Source organism: Labrus mixtus, chromosome 21, assembly GCF_963584025.1.
Source record: "Labrus mixtus chromosome 21, fLabMix1.1, whole genome shotgun sequence".
Lineage (NCBI taxonomy): Eukaryota > Metazoa > Chordata > Actinopteri > Labriformes > Labridae > Labrus > Labrus mixtus.
Genome location: NC_083632.1, coordinates 8717306 through 8735323, shown reverse-complemented (window position 1 = coordinate 8735323; position 18018 = coordinate 8717306). Strand labels below are relative to the sequence as shown.

Here is an 18018-nt window from a genome sequence, read left to right as displayed (position 1 = left end):
GTAAACGGTTAACATGACGGCATTAAACTGACGTATACGAGGAGTTCAAGTAAGTTCACGTCGAAATTGAAGCGTCATCGAATCAACCCACAAATACAATCTAAACAAATTACGACTCTTCTGATTTTGAAGTGCTTTACCATTTTATAAAGTTTACATTTTTAACCATTACTTCTATTTTTTCAAGGGAAACATTTTTTTCACGTGAGGTTCTGCCTGTCACACCAACCATTCAACGTTTCAGAGCGCATGTGCAGAATTTATACTTATAGTTATGGATAAAAGAAGACATTTTTACGGTGTTTTATTATTTTTTTTATTTATAGTTAATATAAAGGTGGGTTTAAGGTTTCCTTTCTTAAGTTGATTAGGTGCATAAAACAATTTAAATGGTAAATAACAGTGTCTTCGCTCCTATTCTTAATTTAATCAGAATTACTCGACATGTATCACTGACCATTTAAAACATAAGCTACCGGTAACTGATATTATTAAACAGAAATAAGTAGATGAAAATACTTCAGAATAAACTGAAATATACAAGAATACAGGAGAGAGTTTTCGTTAACCAGTGTGTGAGAGTGGGGTTAAATCGATAGGCCACATTCTGACGTCATAATGATTTTATAACTGTGTGACATTGAAATACAGATTCTGCATAGAGGAGGAAACAGACGCTGAAGTTACGACTGATAGGCTGATAATAAAAAAAACTACAACGATAAAAAAAACACATGGATCACATTCTGGTTTTACATTTAACGAGGAGGGGATCAATGGAAAACAGCTGTAATGATCCAATTAATTATGGGCAAAATTAAAAGCAAGTGCAAAATCAATCCTTCACGATGTGGAGGACGGAATCAGAGTGATGCTTCATCTGTTCCTGGACAAGCTGGTGAACACATCCTCTTGTGTCCTTTCAATATTATACAAATTACACAGGCCTTTGTTTTTATATTTTTAAAAATATATCTGTATGGGAGAGACAAATAAAGAGCATAACGAGATTATAAAATTCATTTAATTGAGTATGCACAATGTTGATCATTTTGACATTATTTTCAGATTTAACAAATGTGCAAAAAAAAGTATTTATAGTTATAGTAAATATCTGCCTTGAATTGTTCACAAATTGATCCAAATCTCCTGACACATCCCTGCCTTAAATCCTAAAGGATTAATGTTTAACTTACAACCAGTGCTGTCAGCTCCCCTCTGCAAGGAAACTCTGATCGATTGGTGACGTCGGAATACCGCGAGACAACCAGCAGCGTCACGAGAGGAGAACAAAAAAAAAAAAAAAAAAAAAAAAAAAAAACACAAAGACACCTCTCGCACCTCAAATCAAAGTTCTCCACCACCATAACCACCACCGCTTCCATCATCCTGCCCGGACAGTGGTGTTTGGCGGGAGGAGCTGCTGGACCCTCGGTAGTGCTGCTTCCTCCTCCTCCTCCTCCTCCTCCTCCTCCTCCATGCCACCTCTCCTCTCTCCCCCTGCGTGCACAGGCCATTAGGAAGCGGGGCAAAAGATAAATGGCTCTCTGTCAATAAATTACACCTTCTCCTAATGGGTGCACGCGGGCTCCAAAAACATTTTTGCAAACTCTTGACATGGAGTGACGTGGTCTTAAATACTGCAGGTGTGTGTCAGACTGGGAATGAGGCAGATACTGGTTCAGAATGTCTTGATTTCTATTTCTTTTCAGAATTGTGGCTTTTTCTGGCGTTATTTGCCCATTTGTAGGTTTAAGATTTAATTATTATAGATGTAAACTTGCACAAAAAGAGGCGATAATTGATTCAGTCTTTGTCCTTTTTAAAAGGCTTTAAAAGAGGGGTGTGTGTCAAAATAGGGGGAGCAGGAGGGCACGAGAGAGAGGGAGAGAGGAAAAATCGAGGGAGGAGGTGATGATGATGATGGTGGGGGTCTTATAAGGGGGAGTGAGAGAGCGAGGAGGGGGGAAAAAAAGAATGTAGCTTTAAGGGAAATGTGCAGCCGGCTGTGAAATTACAGCCTATAGTGCTACATATTGTACCAGAAGCTCACTCCAAAAACAGTAACAAAAAGAGAAATCATCCCCTAACCTGACCAGGAGGCAGAGCACGAGAGGAGGCCGTCTGCCCCTAAGAGATGTTCCCCCCCACCCCAAAATACCACCCCCCTAGCTCAATACCTGAAAAAATACTGCCAAATGAGCGAGATCCTGGCATAAAAAACAGGGAAATAAGGAAGTAACAAGAATATAGGTATTTATGTTAAATATATTATTTTAATTATCATAATTAGATTTATGACTATTATTGTATAGTACAAGCATTATAGTAATGATTAAATATCTGATTGAAATGTGATTAATTTAATATTTGTATATTATTTATTTGTTTTTTGAAGGTATTTATTACATAATGTGAGTTTTTGTGCCTTTTAATGGTTGTTTTTTTAAGGTCATCATAAAACTTTATTTTAGAAATACCACTCAACGTCTGATCTAAAGCATTTTTTTTAAATATCTAAAATATTAGAAATGTCAATGGACTCTTTGGAGGTTTTTAAAAAATATATATATTAATGTGAACCATAACGATGCACCTTGACTTTCATGCGACTCCTGCATGCAGTGAAGTTGTCCGTCCTAATGACTCTTAGTGCAGGTGTACGACAACACTTATCTTTATTATTAGTTTTTAATGCAAGACGTTAAAAAGATGTATCTATACGCTATATTGTGTCATTTTTATTTTATTTTATTTTATTACACACACGTGCAAGTGCACCCCAACTTTGACTTTTTTGGACTTCACTTCTTCAGCACCCTCACATTTGTGAAACTATACAGCGCCATCTACAGAAGTTCAGCGGCACTGCTGCGTGAAGACCAGCTTCACCTACAACCTTCCTTTAGCACCACTGCCCCCAGTTTGGACGGGTGCAATCATCACACCATCAGTGTAATGGAAAGAGGTCAGAACAGTCAGAATTTACATAGACTATAGGTTCAGACTTCCTTTTATATGTGATCTGGGTAGGACAAAAAACATCTTTTGAAAACTGTATTCGAGGCCTGTAGTTGGGTTCCAGGGCAGACCTAAAGATAGATGAGAAGAAAATAAAAAATAAATTAAATTAAAAAAAAAAAAAAAGGATGCATAGAATAATCTGTGAGGTGACCTGTTTACACAAATCCTGTGAAAGGCTGTTAATCCAAGTGATAAAGGGAAAAAGATCATAAATGGACACATATAAAATACAAAATATCTCTATTTCATTGATTCAAAACTTCCAGTAAGCGAGCGAATAATTCACAGCTGTTATAATGTCTAATAAAGTCCGAATCCATTCCTTATTTATCTCCCTCCCCTTCCTGCCGCGGTGTCAGAGCCACAGACCTCCTCATTTGGACCCCAGGTTTTTTTTTCTGTTTTGCGTTGGCGAATCACAAAGTGTTGGCATCTATTGCCTTTGTCTGACAAGTCATCCATATAAGCAAAAGGGGGGTCTGCAGAGGGGAGGAGAGGGGGGGAGGCAGGGGGGGGGGGGGGGGGGGGGGGGGGGAGGAGTGGAGGGGAAGGGAAGGGAGGGTTGCAGCTTTTAGAACCACCGACACTGAGAGAGGCTTCATTCCCAGCCCCAAAGATCCAGCCTGACGCATCCAGCGCGAGAGAGAAACCCGACGTGTGCGCGCGTGTGTGTGTGTGTGCAGGTTTTTCTGTGAATCCAGGCCATCAGGACTGAGGAGATATCGGGCCCTGCGCATTTGGACATCGCTTCTTTAAATACAGACACGAGATGCTGTGAGATTTTACCTCTGCTCACACTCCTGGCTTTGACAAAACACCGATAAACTCAACCCGAGTCGCCTTTCTGAAACAATCCTTCGGTCATGCTGCGCACCTGCCAGACCTCCTCGCGCGGACCGGACTGTTAAAGAAAAAAAAAGAGAAAGGGCAACTTTTGGGGAAGAAGTTGCCGTTGACGCGGGGGTTGGAGGGGGCAGACCACAAGTCCCTCCATCGAGTAGAGTCACCTTTTTTTTCTTCACATTTTCATCCTTGTTCGGAAGGCGAAACGGCGACTTCAGTTGATTATCTGTCTTTCCTTTGCTATCCAATGGATATTCACTGCAAAGCAGACCCCTTCACAGCGATGCACCGTAAGTAGCACAACGCGAGGTCCCTCTGCTACTGCAGCCTGTGAACGTATGCGGAGAAAAATAATGTAGAATTACATATTGTGATGTAGGCTACATTTAAAAAAAGGCCTGAAGCGGAGACATTAGCCATGTTTCTGCGTCTTGGTGCATAAAAAATAGACTTACACTTAGCCTACATGGAGGTAAACATGGAAAAAAACACAAGACTGAATGTGATATAAAATATTATATTACCCACTCCTTCTGAGGTCTGCTTATATATCTGAATTCTAAATAAAACTATTTAAAAATATATATTATACAGAGCAGCAATGCTACTGTAAACAGAGCAGTGAAGCACAAATTAAAACTTGTAGTAAACAAAGAACATGCGCGTGCAGGTGCTCTCTAATTTACACTTGTATCAGGCTCCTATTTCCCGCGCAGTCTGTGTGTGTGTGTGTGTGTGTGTGTGTGTGTGTGTGTGTTTAGGCCTAATAAGACAGGACATTAGTAACACATGTATTATTCAAATTATTCAAATAACAGCAATGTCTCTTAGTCCACTTTAAGTCCACATCCAGTGTGGTTTTCTTGTAATGTGTTGTAATAATTGATGAGCTCTTCATTTACTAGATAATAAGTAATATGAGTGATCAAAGCATGTTCAATTATTAAAATTCACCGTGCAGGGTAAATTAGGAAACTTAATACTCAACACGAGCCGTGGATTTGCTAAGAGAAAATATGAGGTCTGTGTTGTCACTGTGAGAAACTTTTTAGTGCTGGAGAGTCAAATAAATTCTTCTAAGAAATTATTTCTACTACTATTCTTTCTGACGCAGGTCATGGTGGGTCAATGAGGGGTGGATTTATCTATCAGTTACATATAAACAGTATTACAAATTAATACAAACATATTTACATGTTGCATTATAGTTCCCTACGTAGACTTGTAATTTATTTTAATTCAAAACACGATTCTAATAATTTATATTTAAAAAGTAATGTGGCCCTTTTTTAAATACAAATATAAGGAAAAACCTACCAACAAGCATGCAGAATTAAATGTAAGGGGAAGGCATATTTTTTAGCTAAATGTCTGTACTTTTAATCAAACAAAATGAAAACGTTTATAACAAGCTTTCATTTAAAAAAAAAAAAAATCTTGGTGAATTGGTGAGAATCTTTTTTTTTTTGGTTAAATTTCCAAATAATTTTTACTCCATTTATTACTAGAAATATAATCACACTATCATTTGGTCAGTGTGTTGTATTCATGGCATGTTTAACACAGGGAATTAAAGCGCCTAGCTGATAATATAAGTGAGATATTTTACTTATTAACTCGCACGAAACAGGTCTAATTTGTGAGCTACGCAGCATTGCATGCCTCCTCAAATAAATAATGTAGCCTAAAGCAACCTGCTCCATAGAAATGAGTAAGAACCCTCAGTGATATCATATGACATTTTATTTTCCATCATTACTCTCTCTACTTTAATGCAAAAAAAAAAAAAAGAAAAGGGGAAAAAAAAGGCACCTGCGCCTTGCTCTCACCGTTAACGACTTTATGTAATGTTACGGTTGTGTGTGTGCTGCTGTTGTATCCCACGTAGGGCACGGAGGTGTGAACCAGCTCGGCGGGGTGTTTGTGAACGGCAGACCCCTCCCGGACGTGGTCAGGCAGCGGATCGTGGAGCTGGCCCACCAGGGGGTCCGGCCCTGCGACATCTCCAGACAGCTGCGCGTGAGCCACGGCTGCGTCAGCAAGATCCTGGGCAGGTGGGTGAAAGATCTGCGGCCAAGCCCTGCAGCTGAGGCCAGGTAGGCTCTGCTGGGTGCGAGGGGGAGGCAGAAATGTAGGGTGGAGTTGGTGGACAGAGCTGAATCTCTTAACATTATTTTTTAGTTCTTATAAATGTCAGTTTTACGTTAAGATAAGTTGAGTCAAAGTGTGGAAGAGGATATTGTGTTGATTTAAAATATTCTCTGACATTTAGACATTTTTGTTTTGCCGTCTACTCATTTATGCATGATCTGATGCGTTTTCCAGCACTTTGAGTTTCTAAGGAACGTCATGTTTGTTTCCAGACACCATGAATGTTTGAAGATGCTTGTTACACAAAAAAAAAAAAAAAAGTTGTGATGTTTTCTGTTGGAAAGTTTGACTTCTGCACACTTTCTTGTAGAAAGTAGTTCCCAGATAAAAACTCACTCCATGAATGGTGACGCATGGAAGTGGTCATTGCGCTGAAATCAGATTAACCGCCAGACGTCAGGAGGATGTCTGACGGCTGAATTAGGTCGTTAATATTTCAAACTATAATCGTCTCATTAGATATTTTTTTTGCAGATACTACGAGACTGGCAGCATCAAACCAGGTGTGATCGGTGGGTCTAAGCCTAAAGTGGCCACGCCAAAGGTGGTGGACAAAATCGCAGACTACAAGAGACAAAACCCCACCATGTTTGCGTGGGAGATCAGGGACAGACTGCTAGCAGAGGGCATCTGCGACAACGACACAGTGCCCAGTGTCTCATCTATTAACAGGTAGGACCCCAACGTCTACATATCATCTCGAAAAATGTGAATGTCTTTTTTCTTATTTTGAAATTAAGTTAGGGGAAAAAACAACACAATGTAGGATGTTACCAGTTTAATGCAGAGTGTAGGAAGAGCACATTAACCATCATGTATCACAGTGCGTCTGTGCAATGTGCTGAATATCGTTTGACCAACTTCCTGCTGCCCCGCGCGCGGTGCCTTCCAAGCCTGCACGCGCGGTCTCAGAGGTGCAATTCAATCTTTCAGACCGAACTCCCTCAACAATCAGCAGTACATCCAGGACTGAGTGAATCTGTCGAGATGAAAACCGATCAATATTCGGTGACCAGATCCCGTGGCGCTATAAAGCAGGCCAATTTTCTTTAGCACATCTAATGTGCTGCTGGATCTGCTGCTGCACAGAGACAGAGAGAGAGAGAGAGAGAGAGAGGGAGAGAGAGGGAGACACACTAGCTTTCTGCAGGACTTTATTTTAAGATTTTTTTTTAGATAAAGGGGACGCAGATTGACTTTAATTTCAAAAATATTGCTTCACAAATATAATAGCAACAGATGCAAATAAATAAGCGCTTCCCATTTATCCTTGCATTCAATTGGAGGACATATCTTTCTGTCATTAATACCATGGTGATGCATAAAAGTGCACTTTCAGTGTCACCTTAATTGTGGCATAAAAACTCTTAAATAAAGCACTTACATAGCAAATATTTATAAAAAAACATTTAACAAGTCAGTTATCAAATAAAACTGTAATCTGCGGTTTTCTTAAATAAAAGGATTATATGTTAGCTTATATGTATTTAAATTTCACTTTTATCACGATTCCTACTTTGAATCCTCAGTTTGTCTTAAAGCGAATGTTTTACAACATTAAAATTCCATATTCATCGAGCCAAGCATCAGCTTCAATGCTTTAAATCTGCTAGTTTTCTACAAAGAAAACAAATAAATGGAAAATTCCCATGAAAACATCCATATCAAACAAGTTTAGCACATCAAATTCTGCTGCAAATCTTGAGTTGTCTAAAAGAAAAGCGCTTTATGACAATGATCATGTAAAATATCCACATCTATCAAGGTGATTACAACTTTCCATGCTCCAAATCAGCAGCTTTCTTAAAGACAGTCATGGAGAAAATCACTACAGTTATAGACAGACAGCTACAGGAGGACCCAGGGCACCACCACCCCACCCCTCCTAAACCCCCTCACCCCCCCATCCCCACACACACACACACACACACACACACACACACAGCAGAGATCCCTGGTGATGAACTTTGGTTAAGAGGCACTGTTCCATAGAGCCAGCATCAGCATTACATTTTAATGAGCTGATGGGAGAGCACGGACAGCTCCACACAAGACATCTTTTAAATAGAGGAGGAAAAAAAGGGCTGAAGAAAATTCATTTCATGCTTCGTGGCTGCTTAAAAAGCCCCATTTAAGGAGGCTCAGACACATGTATGTGATAAATTCAAAACGTACATTAATATCATTAAAAGAGCCCTATAAAGTTATTTTTTTCAATTCCAATTAAAGCTTTTGATTTGAAGTGGGGGGGAGGGCGCCCTATGTGTCTTTGTTTATGTGCGAAATTAAATTGTGAATACAAAGAAGTGTAATTCTATCAGTCAAATACAGTATAAGAGCTACTTAGAGTTTCTATTAAGGCTCAATGCTGATTTTTTTTTTCTCCCTTTTTTTAAAGCAGAAGAAGCGTGAATGTGTGGCTCTGTGCTGCATGCATACAATGGAGCACACGCACAAATGAGACAACTTTGTTTAGATTTAGCCGGGGTTTAATATTTCAATTCATATTTCAATTCATGCTTCAATTTCTAAAGGAGCAGCGTGAAAAATAAAAAACTATATAAATATTGTTAGACTTCAGTCAAATTGCAGACTTTGCTACTTCAAGAAAGTGTAAAAAAAAAAAAAAAAATCCTTGAAAGATTCTTATAAGAAAAGTTTTCACTCAACAAACGTGGCTTTCCCAGTGAAGACAATTCAGAAAAAAAAAGGCAGAACAGTGGAGCCAGTCTTTTCCAGTTGGGTGATCCTGACTGGGGCCAGTGGTGGGTTTCTGTGGCAGACAGTCTGACCTCAGGACTGTTGACAAAAGAGGACGCTCCATTTAAACACCTTTCCCCCTGCATGCATTATTAAACGCTACAGAGATAGTGTTGTACTACGAGCCAGGGCCACCACAACCAACAAGTAACGCTACCCTGCTGGGAGACATAAACCAAACAAAAAAGAAAAAGCTCCTCAATGGAGCTGGATATTATTGATTCAGAAGGAAAGCAATTTTAATATTTCTTGAGGGGGATTTTCAGCAACAGCCAGGTCATTAATTCATTCTCACAAATTGCTTATTCAATATCAAGAACACGGATACCAAATAAAGTCTTTGAATTTATGTAGCACGCTCAAGTCAAGGGGTCGAATAACTGTTATGAGGCGAAGTGAAAAAAAATTAAAACATCAATATGCACTCTGTGGAGAGCTTTGTTGTTAGGTGGCCATGCCTCCAAGGGGAGTTTTTCTTTATTTGTGACAGTGTTGGATTTACTCCTCTGTAGCCTTCTGGCAACCAACAGCAACATCGATATCAACATCATCTGATGAATCTCTGCATCATATGGGGGGGAAAAGAGAAATCTTGTTTGGTAAATGTGCAATTTGATCCGATTGTGGACCTTTTTTTATCTACAGAAGTAGAATATGCTAATTTTTAAAAGGATAAAATCAGGATCTAAGTATGTAAAAAAAAAACAAAAAAAAAAAAACAATGCGCGGTTACTAATCATTGCTGAATTTTTACAAGCAGGTACATTTTTTTAAATCTAGGGAAATTAAACACGCAACATAAAGAAATAAAGCATGGATTGATGCACAATATAGAAAACAAATGAGATTTTTTTCTGTATCTTTGTAGTCAGGTATATTTTCTTAATCCTTAGAAATAAACGTGCAAAAAAAATATAGGGATATTGCAATGAAATCAATGCTAAAGGCTTTAAAAGACCCCACCTGACCTCTTTATAAACGGCTCTCATGGCACACATGATGAATAGTTTTAAAGTTTACAAATTATTGTGACAGCTCCCTTTCTCCCCAAGTGCCATTCAGATTAAAGGAATCTAATGCTGGCGTAAGCTTGTGCAAGGCAATAAGGAACTATTGCTTTCCTGTCACATATAATTTATAGCTTTCTATTTGCATCTGTTTGCCCGTGTGACTAATCCCCAACTTTTTCTCCCCAAGCCCCGATCAATACAACCTCATCCGCATTGGCACATGCAGGGGGCCGCTCGGTTCCTACAGAGATGTTTGATCTGGGAAGCAAAGGGCTACTATAGGGCTGCTCCCAGTCAAACCCCCCCCCTCCACTGTGAGGGAGAGGGAAAGAGAGGGAGAGCTGATTAGTGTGGGCCAGGTAGAGTCAGTGAAGCTGATCATTGAGGTGAATTGATGTGATTTCATGCTTTGTTTGCAAGATCACTCAGACCAAAAGTGCAATGAAGACTTTTCGCCACTCCTCACCTTTAAGGCATAACCAAGAACCCTACTCGTGTGTGAGCTGCGGTTTGATATCTTAATCGCACAATATCTCCGTAGTTGTAGGGAACTATAAGCTGGTGTTAGAGGAAGTTTGGGGATCACGGAAGAGAGAAGCCGCACTGACGTGTGTCTTTTTCTTTTGTTCCTCAGGATCATCCGAACAAAGGTCCAGCAGCCTTTCCATCCATCGCCTGATGGGTCGTCCCTGTCGACGCCTGGCCATACTATAGGTAACACAGCAGCTTACAACTTCATGGAAACACCGGCACAGGCTGCACATGCATGTACTTACTGTGTGTAAAAATATTTAGCAATTCAATGATCAATGATTTATTGTCATTGATACAAACATGGATACACCGACTGATATCTCCTGTCGACAATATCTTATTTTATCAACATATAGAACTTAACAATCATAGCTCTAAGGCGAAATATCAGCCAACTGATATATTAATCAACTTTTATTGAAGCACTTTTACTATATTATAAAGATATTTTTTCCTTTATGTTGGTAAGATTTCAGTAAAGATCAAATATAAAATCATATTTCAACTGATTTTTGTGCAGTGATTTGTGTTTAATTGATGGTAATAAATGGGCTGATGATATTGTCTCATATCGATCCGAAGTGTCGTCATCGAATCAGTCGCATTATCGTAGACTTTATGGTTACAACAAATACAGTGTTGTTGCCCAAATAATTGATAATGCCATATTGTGATTAAAATTGTGAATAGCATCGCTCGTTTCATTGGACATAAAGGGTATTGGCCAAATTATTTTCCGTCTTTTTCCCAGTACCAAGCACAGCCTCTCCGCCTGTAACCAGCGCCTCCAACGACCCTGCAGGATCCTACTCCATCAATGGGATTCTGGGAATTCCTCGATCGAATGGAGAAAAGAGGAAAAGAGATGAAGGTAAGAGAGTTTCTCTGTCTTAAGGAGAGTTAAAAAAAAAAAAGGACCACATCAACCCAGCTCAGGATTAGCACAAAGCAAATGTCTAAAATCCTCCAAAAGCTAAAAAACTAAATAGAATTCTTTGCAGCTTTATGCTATAAAACCCACTTTGCTGAACTTGCAATTACAGCATTTAAAGCTGCCTCAGTTCCAGTAGATGACCCTTATAAAACACCTAAGTCTGAACTCTGTTACACCGCTGTGTCAATCTGCCAAGGAGGCTTTTGATTTGAAGACACGACCTCCGCTGTTGTCTCCTGCAATTAATCTTTATGGAAGTGATTAAAGGGCTTTAGATAATTACATGTCAAGATGATGTAGCCAACCACCCGGGTCAGTCAAGAAAGCCACTATAGCTCTGTGGAGGGCTGTTTTTTTTCTCCTTTAACAAAAGTGGCTGCACTCCTGCTGCTGAAGTAGTGGATATAAGGGGGCCTGAGGCGATATAGATTATTGGTTCTGTAAGCAATACGCTTCCTTAATGTCACCACATAAGTAGCTGATGAGAATAGCTAAACAGATGCACTCATGTTCCGAAAGCATGTGCGTGTATGGAGGGATGATGTGGCTGCTGAAAAGGGGGCAGTTATCTCAAACAGGGTGGGGGAATGAGTGCCTTATTTCTGCAGTGTTCTGGAATGAGAGCTAATCAGAGCACGGCGGTGGTTTACATAGCGTCTTCTTTGTTCTGGCGTTTTTTTTTTCTGTGGAGAAGCGCTGGGGTTTGCGGGGATATTGAGTGGAATTGATGTTTTTATGTGCGTGCAGGGGAGGGGGGGATGACTAATGACCTGTCAGAGGTAGATTTCCTGGCAGAGATATAAAAACCAGCATGACGTGGACATGGCAAATGACATAATCAAGTCTTTCCCTGTAAGAGATGCAATCGCGGAGGCATAATGCAAACGTCTGGTGTTTTTTTCGAGGGTTCATTTCCAGTCGTTCTAGGACCTCTCATATTAGCCGGGGTGTAATGTCTAGTCACTGAATGATAGAATGCACACATTTCTATGCAGATTGCTACTGAAGGGCAAAGAGGTATTAAAGGGCATGGAGAGGAGTAAGGTGTGTGTGTGAGAGAGGGAGAGCTGGCCTGTTTTGTGGAGGTCTTTCAGGTGACAGCGCCATGTTTCTACGGCTATTCAGTCTCAAATGATTCCCCTGATGTGCTGCCATTTCTGTGATTTAGGTGCTCGGCCACTATTACGATGAAAGAGAAGAAATGTGCGTGCGTGCGTGTGTGTGTGTGCATGTGTGTGTGTAAGGGTAGGACTTGCACTGAGGGTGACGGAGGGAGCTGTGGTTCTTATATACTCTCTCTACAGCCAGCTGGTGCCTACCTGGAAGCACAGGGTCAGGGATACTTTATCTTTCCAAAACATAAACCCCAGGCCTTGGCTGCACACACATCAGTTGCAAAAGCAATGTCCTGCCTCGAGCCACGGTTTGTAAGAATAGTATATTACATACTTTGTTGCCCTGTAGACAATATTGTCCTGTTGCTGTCTCCTCTTAAAGTGTACCTTACCCCCCCCCCCCCCCCAAAAAAAACGAAAGGCAACAAAAAACAACAGAATTTCAAGGTTTTGTAACTGCTCAGCTGACGTGTCCTCGCCCACAGCTGTTATTTCAGAAATATTTCTCATATTCTTTATTAAAAAAAATACATTACTTTTTTTAAAAAACCATCAAATCACATGTGAATTATGTGGAACGTGTGTCTTTTTACATTTGAAACATGTGTTTCACATAGAGAACTTGTGATTTTGGAACATTTTCATGGCTTGTTTTTCAAAGCCAACGTTCAATGCATTTTCAGATTTATTTGGCAATATGTGTTCATACTGTTTGTGATCACATGGAGAGATTATGGGAAATGTATGCAGATTTTACAACCATATTGGTGAAAATTGGGAAACAAGTGTGTGTAGTTTTATCATGAAATTAGACCTGAGCTCAAGTGGCGATTTAACCATGAAATATTATTTGGGCGGGTATTATATAAAGGTAATCATCACCATTCATAATACATACTATACCATATGTCCGAAATGGCCATGCTTTGCCTCCATAAATTCTGATCTGATAACATATACACAAAAGAAAATAAGAAATAATGGCAGTTCTTTCTATGTGTTAGAAAATGATCAATTGCAACACAAACAAGAAACAGATCTTTATCAAGAAAGGTAGACATAAGATGTCAATGAAAACTCACGGTCTCTGAAATTAAAGATGAAACATGTTTTGGATTCTATTGAGATGTGGCCATTTTGTGGTTAAAGGCCTTTTATTCCCAGAAAAAAAGTCTGTGTTCCTTGTGTTGCCTTGTTGGCTCTTCATACTTATTCTGCTTCCCTCAGTAGGCAGTAGTCTATAACCAGTTAATGTTTGGATTACATTTCCTCACAGCACAGTTTGCCTGAGCCCTATTTAACTTGGTAAGCCTCGCGATGATTATGGCACAGTCATTATCAAGGGTTGAAAACATGACGAAAAAGGGGGGAAAGGGTTGGAGGAGAGGAGTGGAGGTGAGGTGAGAGAGCGCTGTGTGTGCAACACAAACCCCTGGTGAAATGAATTGGTTGTGTAGCGAGGAGTATTTGTTTTAGGCAGGAATTGTGTGGCTCTCTGCCAGGCAGCCAGACAAGCTTCTAAGTTTCCAAGTCAGCAGTGCCCTTAAAAAAAAAAGCTCCCCCCATTACAGCAGGGATGTAGAGATAATGTAGTGTGACACACGTTATGTACACTGGGTCTCGGCAAGAAGAGCTTCAGGGACACAGGTGTCATAAGAGCCATTAATCTACTATTGTCACGTGTTATTGCAAATTAAAAGTAGCATGTTACACTTGGCAGCCATTGTTGCGGACATACAGAGCAGGGGGGGGGGGGGGAGGTGGATAGAAAGAGGGAGAGACCTCTGGAGATGGTGACCACGGCTGTCCGCAAAGTGACATATATTAGAATTTGCAATTCTGCAGAGAAAAGCTATTACCTCACAGATTAACATCCACGACTCCTCCATCCCCCCACTGCTTCTGACACCGTAGAAAAAAACAAAAGGAGAAGCTGCTCCTCTCAGGGTGAAATGTGAAGCTTTCATACAGTACGTATGTTTAAGTACAAATCTGCTCTTATGGCTGTTTTGTTCACCATCTTGTTATGAGTTAGTGTTCGCTTGGGCTGAATTAACCCTGAGCAGACATCTAGAAGTTTTTTTTTTTGTTTTTGAGAGCATGTCCATGAAGTGTGTCCGGTCTTTCAAAGTCCTAACACACGTCTTTTCAAAGCAAACCTCCAGATTGCACAATCAAACCTGTAGACGACTTTTAATTTGACCCATTCTGATCTCTTTTCTCACTTTGTGCCGCTTTCTTCTTTATTTATGAGAGAATCATCGAGAGAGAAATTTCATGATAAGATGATCATCATATATTTAAAAAAAAAAAAAAAAGCCCAACAACAATAGCCAGTGGCAGTCAGAATGGATGTGATTCTGTGCTTCAGTGGCTTTTGAATTAATTATTTCTTCTCTCTGAGCGTCGTGAGGACTGAGCCCGATGTGTGTGGATGGAGATGAGTGATAGAGCGGGCCGCCGTCACACCCTGCTCTGTGTATCAGCATCTGTTTTGGGGGAGAGGAAGAATCAACAAAGGAACTATGAGCACTGCAGAGTGTCAGCACCTCCAGTGCAAAAATGTGATTAATAAAGCCTTTAAGAGCTCAAGAAAATCAAAGTAAGCAATGTTTAAAAAAGCAAAAAAAAAAGCAAAATGTCTCCTAATTTTCTTATGCTGTTTGATAGACAGCGTTTGCTCTTTAAAGACATTTCAAAACGATCACATGATAGTGAGTAAAGAATCAGAATTCCACTTTCAAAAAGCTGCAAAAACGAAATATTTGGCAATTTTGAATAACTGATTTTCAACCATTTTCTCATTAATCTTCAATCTAATCTCTTCCCACAACGATCAAAGATCTGTTGAGGCGTGTATCAAACAAATTCAGTATTTCATTTATGTTAACATAATCCAAACACTCAATTAGACAAACCACAATGAGGCTGAGTTCATCCAATTTGTTTTCATTTCATTTCATTAAGCAGGAATTGAATTAGGAGGGAAGTTATGAAGGTGTATTATTGTGAAATACATCACAATGTGTTGAGGGAATGAGCGAGTATGTATGTTGACATGTTATTTAAACGTGGAGCCAACTGAGGGATTTGGGGGGGGGGGGGGGGGTTTGAGGCTCAGTCTTTAGAGGGGGGGCTTTCATGACCTCAAGGTGCCAGCTCACCTCCTCTTTCCTCGAACAAAAAAAAACTCAGTAAGTCTCTTTTTATTGTGTGATAACTTCGACTTTTATTTAAAATCATTCTCTCTCCTCTAGAGGACTTTCAGAAAAGATACCCAGACCGCTCAATCTGCACTTCATTTGTGGTAATTGTTCTGTTGTTGTTTGGCGGGCAGTCACTCAGACTCACTCCCAACTCCCCTGAGTTACGTTGTCTAAAGCCTCCTGCTAGGGGTCTTGACCTCTGGGTGCCGAACCCGCAGAGAGGAGTCTGCTTTATAGAGCTGGTTATCTGATCTGATGGAGGCTGCTCCCTCGTTACTGGAGTGTTAATACAGAGCGATGTCAAGATGAATACACTCAACTACAATCCGATGATCAATAAACGACCACAGAGCGGGACAAGCGTGTAATGCACCAACAAAGCCACTGTGGTCAAACATTAGAATAATGGGCACATTTGGAGATGTCCAAATATTGGAAGTGACTTCTTGTAGTGATGAGAAGAGCTTTCAGGCCCGACCTGAAAACTTTTAGGGTAAATAATTGTTTGAAATTGATCAGTTACTGAAAGGAAAACGTTTGGTAAACCTCCCTAAGTTGACATGACAGAAAATATATTTGTTTTCAGTATTTTTCACTTGTTGAGTTAGGTGTGATAAGTTCTTGCACAAAACAGATCTATGGAAAGATGAGGTCTGTTTGGATTAAAATGACTGCTTTATCAAAGTAAAGAGATCTTTGTTGACACGGTTACAGTAACAACCACAAAGGGTGGGGGATTAGGGAACTATTGTTGTTGAAAGACACCAACTAAGACGAGAAAAAAAAATGCTGTTTGGGGCAGTTTATTAGGAGTTTTATGATATACTTTGCTATCAAATAAATGGTTATGTTTGCATAGCCCTGATGGGCATACAAGAAAGCGACACAGATATTCAATATGTCGCCAGAATCGTCTTCATCGTTGCTGACTTGTCTGGTGGGGATCGGTATTTGGGAGGGCAGATGGGTCTGTCCTCAGCCTGAGTGGGAGGAAGAGTGTGTAGGTTGACCCAGGATGGTTTGTCTTGTGTGTGGGAAGTGTATTCCTCAGTGGTTGAATGACAAATATGGTGTGTGTGTGTGTGTGTGTGTGTGTGTGTGTGTGTGTCTGTGTGTGTGTGTGTGTGCAGGGGGGGGTATTGATCAGGTTTGGTGGCTCAGGCCGGCTGATGGATAGTAATTAATGACTCTATTTGCGCTGGTAGCAAAGAGAACAATTGAGTTTGATAAAGTGACATGAAGCAGCTATGGGAGCTGAGGGCCTTTTACTGAGGCTGAGCAGAACAATGCTAAATATTTACCTGAATTTGATGAAAAGTTAAGAGCTGTTGTATTGTTTTCATGTGTTGAGTGAACATGTTAAACCAATTCACCTAAATATGAAGCTAGAGTCCTGTAAGCTATGTTTAGCATTAGTTGGAAGCAGGTTGGAATGGGGCACTGCGACTACTTTATATTTTGAATTTTGCACGAATTAAACAAGATATGAAGTGTAAGTACGGTTAAGAGATCTAGGCATTGGAGAAAACCAAGCCAGCTGTTTGACTCTTTCACAGTTTAATGGCTATGAACCGCCAAGCAGCATCTGACTTTTCCCTGAAATTACAAATGATTCCTTTAAACTGTGCGTCGATTTAATAAATATATATTTTTAAAGTGTTCATGCTTAAATTAGAACTTTCTGTCTAAATATGTCAAGAAATTACGTTAAAACCGTACCAAATATCATGACTAAATTAAGGTAAAATGTGTGTAAATAATAATGAACACAGAAACTTCATCGAGCAAATATATCTATATTCAAATGTTTGAAACATAAAACAAGTCACTGTCATGGGAAAACTATGCTTTTTGCAACTCACTATTTCAGACAGAAAAAGATGATAAAGGTTTTTTAAGATAAAATGATGGAATTTAACATTTTGTTCATTTGACTCAAAATGTGGAGTTCTATAGATTTCACTGTAAAGAGAAGAACTGTTGTAAAGTGTGAAGATGTGAGATTTAATTTAGTGATTATATCAAGAGTTTGATGATCTGGATTAAAATCATAATAACAATACTTTGGTAATATTAATAATACCTTGGTATTATTATTAGGTATATCATAGTGATGCACCAATCCATTACCTGGTGCACACTTTTTCCTCAAATTTAGAATCTGTTTACCCCACTGTGTCAAACTCATGTAAGGCAACATGAGGACAGGGCTTGCCCCATGCCCTTCAGATCTGATTATGCAACGTGTAATTTTTACTGTTAACAATCTGGCAAATCAGTTATCACTTCCAAATAAGTCACGCATTCATTTGTGCAGTGAAAACAGAAGATAAGGTTTACGAATCATAACTAATTTGTTGCGTGACATTTTTGTAGCCATCAACCCAATTCCAGGTTACACAGACTCACACACACGCACACACACACACACACAGTTTTAT

At 39.7% G+C, this 18018-nt stretch overlaps 1 protein-coding gene and 1 long non-coding RNA gene across 5 annotated transcripts in view; both read left to right on the top strand.

Moving 5' to 3' along the window:
* The first annotated feature begins 3588 nt into the window (after positions 1-3588).
* The window catches only part of pax2b (paired box 2b), a 31993-nt gene continuing 17563 nt past the window's right edge, over positions 3589-18018 (top strand). The window contains exons 1-5 of one of the 4 annotated variants that reach the window (XM_061027716.1): positions 3589-4157; positions 5756-5963; positions 6493-6690; positions 10423-10502; positions 11074-11193. In XM_061027716.1, coding sequence (XP_060883699.1) covers positions 4115-4157; positions 5756-5963; positions 6493-6690; positions 10423-10502; positions 11074-11193 — 649 coding nt within the window. In that variant the 5' untranslated portion in view covers positions 3589-4114. Of the gene's footprint in view, positions 4158-5743; positions 5964-6492; positions 6691-10422; positions 10503-11073; positions 11194-18018 lie in introns of all 4 variants that reach the window. The other 3 variants (XM_061027719.1, XM_061027718.1, XM_061027720.1) reach the window with 3 other exon arrangements.
* Positions 11200-17905, top strand: LOC132955075 (uncharacterized). The gene is made up of 2 exons (XR_009665879.1): positions 11200-16669; positions 16708-17905. It is a non-coding gene; the product is annotated as an uncharacterized LOC132955075 (long non-coding RNA).